Genomic DNA, 6,249 nt, shown 5'->3' on the forward strand with positions numbered 1-6,249 from the left:
TGAAGTTATATATTAAATACATATAATTTGTTGGAACTCTATACATTTTAATTACAAAATTATATAATTTTTATGTGTAAATATTGCAAATAATATAAAACTATATTTATATACACACAAATGCATATATACACACACATATGTAGATTGATTTTGCTTTCTCTCTGCCATGATAAGTGTTGCATGCTGTCTACCTTACGATATTTCTATTACAGCCTAAAAGGAGTTTTTCTTTCATATTTTCTTAAATTTGAAAAAGTAATTAAAATGAGATATCATCAATTGATTGTAAAAGGAACCAGGCCCCTAACCCTCTAGGGAGCAATAAACAGGTCCTAGCCATGAAATTAATAATAGCAGAACCTCTTTTCATGTACTCCTCTTAAGACAAAGAGGGCTTTTAAAACAAAACAAAATTGGGTCTCCTGGGTGGCTCAGTTGGTTAAGCGTCTGACTTGGGTTCAAGTAATGATCTCATGATTTGTGAGTTTGGTCCCTGTGTCAGACTCTGTGCTGACCTAACTAAAAGCTGAGTTCCAGTTATCCATCAAATGGATAGAACTCTAAAAACTAGTTGGATAATAACTGACTATTTCTTAGCATCTTCATAAAACTAAAATTATTTTAAAAGTCCAGTACCAATATATGTCTCTTAAAGTTCTGATTATTTCACTCACTACTTAGAAAAGGAAGCATGTAATTAAGGCCTCTGATATCTGGCCTCTTATCCTTCCTTGGGTACTAAGTCAGTGTGTTAGTATATAATTGCTGACTTTTACCTAATGTAGGTCTTTTTTTGAGATTAAGTTAAATGAAAAGAGAAGGCATGTCTGAGTCTCTTTAGCAAAGAGAATCTTTCAAGAAAAGGGCTTGGCCACTAGACATGGTTTTTCCGATGGCATCTTTAACCTCCTTGTTCCTCAGACAGTAGATAATAGGGTTCAGCATGGGAGTAAACACTGCATATATGGCTGATATCAATTTGTTAGAGTTGAATGAAGCAATGGCTCGAGGTCGGACATACATGAAGATCACAGCTGTATAGAAGATGACCACCACTGTAAGGTGAGAGGCACAGGTGGAGAAGGCCTTCCGCTGCCCAGTGGCTGAGGGAATGTGCAGGATGGTAGAGACAATGCAGCCATAGGAAAGGACAGTGGCTGAGAAAGGAAACACAAGAATGAGAATGGCTAGCACAAAGTCTACCATCTCAGCCATAGAAAAGTCCATGCAGGCCAGTTTGAGGATAGGAGAAACATCACAGAAAAAATGGTTCAAGATATTATTGCCACAGAAGGCAACTCGGGAGATGAAGTATACCTTTGCCATGGGGATGGTGAAGCCAGTTACCCAGGAACTAATGGTCAGCTGAACACAAAATCCCGTGGTCATCATAGCTGGATAACGAAGAGGACAACATATAGCCACATAACGGTCATAGGCCATGGCAGCCAAGAGCACACACTCAGTACAGGCAAGTGAGATGAAGAAATAAAGTTGGATCATGCATCCCAGGAAGGAGATGGTATTGGGACGAAGTAGGAATCCAGCCAGCATCTTAGGCACTGTGACAGATACATACCAAATCTCCAGAAAAGACATGGTGCTCAGAAAGTAGTACATGGGCTTGTGCAGGGATCCAGTAACCCATACAGTGAGAATGATGACCAAATTCTCCAACAGCACAAACAGGTAGGTGATGAGGAAGAGAAGGAAAAGCAGAACTTGTAGCCCAGGGGAAGTATGGAAGCCCACCAGGATAAATTCACTAACATAGGTGATATTTTCCTTTAACATGACTAAGACACCAAAAGACAAAAGACTTAATGAAAATAGCACAAATCAAAGTATGAGATCCACATTAGTAGCAAGGGGCCCTCAGGCATTAGGTACTTTATCATTAAACTTAACCCTAGTGCCACAGTCTGGTCCTAGAGTGTGATTTGGGAGTCATGAGGTGCCACATGATCCTCTCCAGAAAGTCAGACGTGAGAACAGAACCTGAAAACAAATCCACCAAAGAAACAAGGTTAAGAATCCAAAGAAACCAATATTGCACTGTCAACTAACCAGAATTTAAATAATTTTTTTTAAATAGTGGCAAACATAAATGAGGGTAAAAAGATATCCTCTCTTCCTTTAATATCATTATATATTCAAAAAAGTTTAAGCTGTCAGATATAATTCTTTCCCAACACCATTATTTCCCACTTACAAAATTATAGCATTAGAAACTGTGGTTAAAGGAAAATTTTAATTCTTTTTGATAAACTAATAATAATTAATGTATTTTGCTAACGTTAATGTTTATAAGGTCCCTATACCAAGGTTAAGCATCATTAAAGCAATAATACTCTTTATTAATGTAATTTTACTCATGAGAATTTAATTCAAACTAATACAGAAGCCATATGTATGAAGAGGCTCATAACATTATGACACCTAAGAGTGAGGAAATTATTACATAAGTTATGATTGTCAACTAGATGAAATAAAAAAGGATTTAATAGTTGGTAAAAGCAAAACAAAAAACCCACACACACAAAAAAACAGTGAATCATAAAGCAGAATCATGAGATCAGATTCAGGATTTAGGCCTTCAGATCTAAGTCAGAAAGGTCGCCAGGTAGTAATAGGAGTAAATACTTTCCTTATCAGCATATTTCCAGGTTTCACAGGCAGCTCTAAGGCTGAAAACCATCATGATTGGAATACGTGCCAAGGCCAGGGCAGGGATGCAGAGTGGTTCAAATTCTGGAGAAAATAAAATATCAACTGGAAAACACCCTCCTGACTAGGAGAATTGCTGCCTCTGGTGTACTCTTTAGCTATATTGTATGTCTTTTCAGGATGCTCGCCAAAGTAGTTAACAGTTACTTGCTTATTTTTAGGGCCATGGATTTAAAAATTGAATGAAGAAATGTCTGCTCTCTTGAATAATTAAATACATTTTGATTTTTTAGATGGCTCCTAATAATAGTATCTTATATATATGTAATATTATTATATATAATAGTTTTATATATATATAATAGTTTTATACATAGAAAATAGTTCACATTTGATCCCAAATTAACTTGTCCAGTTCATCTATATCTACTTCAAAGACTGGTTCAAAGTTTTTATACTAGCAGAAATGTTACTTGATTAATTCTCTCTACTCCTTGACTCTGAAAACCCTCCTCAATCTGGACATTGCTGAACACAAGTTGTATTTAAGAAGCTACCTTGAAAGTGGGGAGTCAGGAGATTCAACAACTCAGAAGGCTTCCTACAGCACAATAGGATCTGAGGAGAGAATTGAAATTTAAAAATACTTTCTTCATAAGTGAGGATAGAAGAAAGAGAAAAGTGGAGATAAAAGTTGGCTTGAGATTATAAACAAAATTAATCAGGAAAGATAAACATCTTTTTCAAGGAGACCAATAGAGATGACCTGGAAAGGGAAAGGCAGAATTTAAGGAACTGAAAAGTACAAGATGTGAAATTTACTAGATATTTAGTAGTGATTTCTGATTTATTATGTACTGTGTGGGCCAAAAACCCCAGATCTCAAATAAAGTAGTTGGTTATATGTGTTGGAAACATTACCACAGTAAAATATAACTCATATTTGACTTCTTCCTCCACTAAAAAAGAGTTATCCTTTAATTAATTTTAACAACTCTCTCAGGGAGGTCATTTTTACCCCAGTTGTGAGGAGGTATATAAGCACCTAGCCTAAACTGGAACAATTACAAAACAAGGTTGTGAAGGAATTTTTACATGTGAATGCACACTTATTCATTTCTGATATTTTAGAAATCAGAGAAGACAAAAGAGTAACATAACAAGAAACTTGACATGGACAAAAGGGACCCCAATACTCTTGAGTGTATTAAAGCATAAAGAAAGCTACAGACCACTGGGACATATAATTTTAAAACCCAAATTCTAGTCCATGATCTATCTCTTGATAACTTTATAATCTGATGCAAACCTCAGATTATCTAAATTTTAATTCCCTAAAGAATGAAAAAAAAAAGATATATGTTAAACAATTCAACAAATCATAAACATTTATAGCATTGTTAGTGATTAAGAGAAAGATCTACTGAATACTTATTGGGTGCCTGGTCCCACACTGCGTTTTGAAAATATAAAGAAGAAAAAGTCATATTTCTCTATTCAAAGTTTTGAGAAGGAGATGAAAAACAAGTAAACAAGCCATTACAGCTCAATGTGTTATAGTCATAAGAAAGATACATACTTGGGGTGATTGAGTGGCTCAGTCAGTTAAGGTCCAACTCTTGATTTCCACTCAGGGCATGATCTCACACTTTGTGTGCTTGAGCCCCACATCAGGCTCTGGGCTAACAGCATGGAGCCTGCCTAAGATTCTTTCTCTCTCCCTCTCTCTCTTTCTGCCCCCTGCCCCAATAAATAAATAAACATTAAAACAAAAAGGATATATACTCAGGTAGCCCATATGAGAAAGTTCCTAACATTGCCTTCAGAAGTGGCCTTCAAAGAAAGGAACATACCTAGGCAGTTGAGCCCTGTTGGAGAAAACTCACAGAAGAAGGCAGATGAAGGGCACCTTGGTGGCTCAGTCAGGCTCAGCCAGTTAATTGTCCAACCCTTGGTTTTGGCTTAGGCCCAGCATCAGGCTCTGTGTTGGCAGCATGGAGCTTGCTTGGGATTCTCTGTCTCCCTCCCTGTCTCTCTCAAATAAATAAAATAAATAAAATAAAATAAACAAAAAGAAGACAAATTATTAATGACATAAATTTATAGTCATGGAGCTCAACTCGTTCACAAAAACAATGACTGGCTATCTTACACAATGTTTTTAATCAATTCCTTCTCCACATTTCTCAGTCTCTTACCCCTGATCTCCAATCTGCCACTCCCACTCTCTTCTCTGACTCTCAGCACAATTTTATCCTCTATTTTACAAATGAGGATGCTATAGGATGCATATTTATTCAACTTCCCACTATCAAATCATTATGCTCACCCTCTGACATCTTTGCTCATGCCTTCTTTACTTCTTATCTAAGACCAGTCCCTCCGTCTGCTCTACACATCCCATTTTCCAGGAAAACCATCTATTAGAGACCCCATCTCTTTTATGTTAAATTCATTATTTTCACAAATATTCATTGAGCACCTACTATGTGACAGGCACTATTCTAGATGATTGAAATATCTCCCTGACCAAAACAGAAAAAAAACAGGCCCTAATCTTAAGAAGTTATATCCTAGGGGAGGATACAGGTAGTAAATACAGTTCTTTTCAGGGCTTTGAAGATATAATAGAGATATAAATGTTATAACTGATACATTCTGTGGAGAAAATAGAGCAAGGTAAGGAAAATCACAAGTGTAGAGAGTTGAGCAGGTTCATATNAGAAAGTCAGACGTGAGAACAGAACCTGAAAACAAATCCACCAAAGAAACAAGGTTAAGAATCCAAAGAAACCAATATTGCACTGTCAACTAACTAGAATTTAAATAATTTTTTTAATAGTGGCAAACATAAATGAGGGTAAAAAGATATCCTCTCTTCCTTTAATATCATTATATATTCAAAAAAGTTTAAGCTGTCAGATATAATTCTTTCCCAACACCATTATTTCCCACTTACAAAATTATAGCATTAGAAACTGTGGTTAAAGGAAAATTTTAATTCTTTTTGATAAACTAATAATAATTAATGTATTTTGCTAACGTTAATGTTTATAAGGTCCCTATACCAAGGTTAAGCATCATTAAAGCAATAATACTCTTTATTAATGTAATTTTACTCATGAGAATTTAATTCAAACTAATACAGAAGCCATATGTATGAAGAGGCTCATAACATTATGACACCTAAGAGTGAGGAAATTATTACATAAGTTATGATTGTCAACTAGATGAAATAAAAAAGGATTTAATAGTTGGTAAAAGCAAAACAAAAAACCCACACACACAAAAAAACAGTGAATCATAAAGCAGAATCATGAGATCAGATTCAGGATTTAGGCCTTCAGATCTAAGTCAGAAAGGTCGCCAGGTAGTAATAGGAGTAAATACTTTCCTTATCAGCATATTTCCAGGTTTCACAGGCAGCTCTAAGGCTGAAAACCATCATGATTGGAATACGTGCCAAGGCCAGGGCAGGGATGCAGAGTGGTTCAAATTCTGGAGAAAATAAAATATCAACTGGAAAACACCCTCCTGACTAGGAGAATTGCTGCCTCTGGTGTACTCTTTAGCTATATT

At 35.8% G+C, this 6,249-nt stretch overlaps 1 protein-coding gene across 1 annotated transcript; it reads right to left on the reverse strand.

Annotated features, from left to right (window-relative positions):
- Nucleotides 1-840: 840 nt before the first annotated feature.
- Nucleotides 841-1,797, reverse strand: LOC144238917 (olfactory receptor 6B9). The gene has a single exon (XM_077772845.1). The coding sequence runs from the start codon at nucleotides 1,795-1,797 to the stop codon at nucleotides 841-843; it is 957 nt and encodes a 318-aa protein (XP_077628971.1).
- Nucleotides 1,798-6,249: the final 4,452 nt, after the last annotated feature.

This window comes from Crocuta crocuta, unplaced genomic scaffold, assembly GCF_008692635.1.
Source record: "Crocuta crocuta isolate KB4526 unplaced genomic scaffold, BGI_CrCroc_1.0 scaffold382, whole genome shotgun sequence".
Lineage (NCBI taxonomy): Eukaryota > Metazoa > Chordata > Mammalia > Carnivora > Hyaenidae > Crocuta > Crocuta crocuta.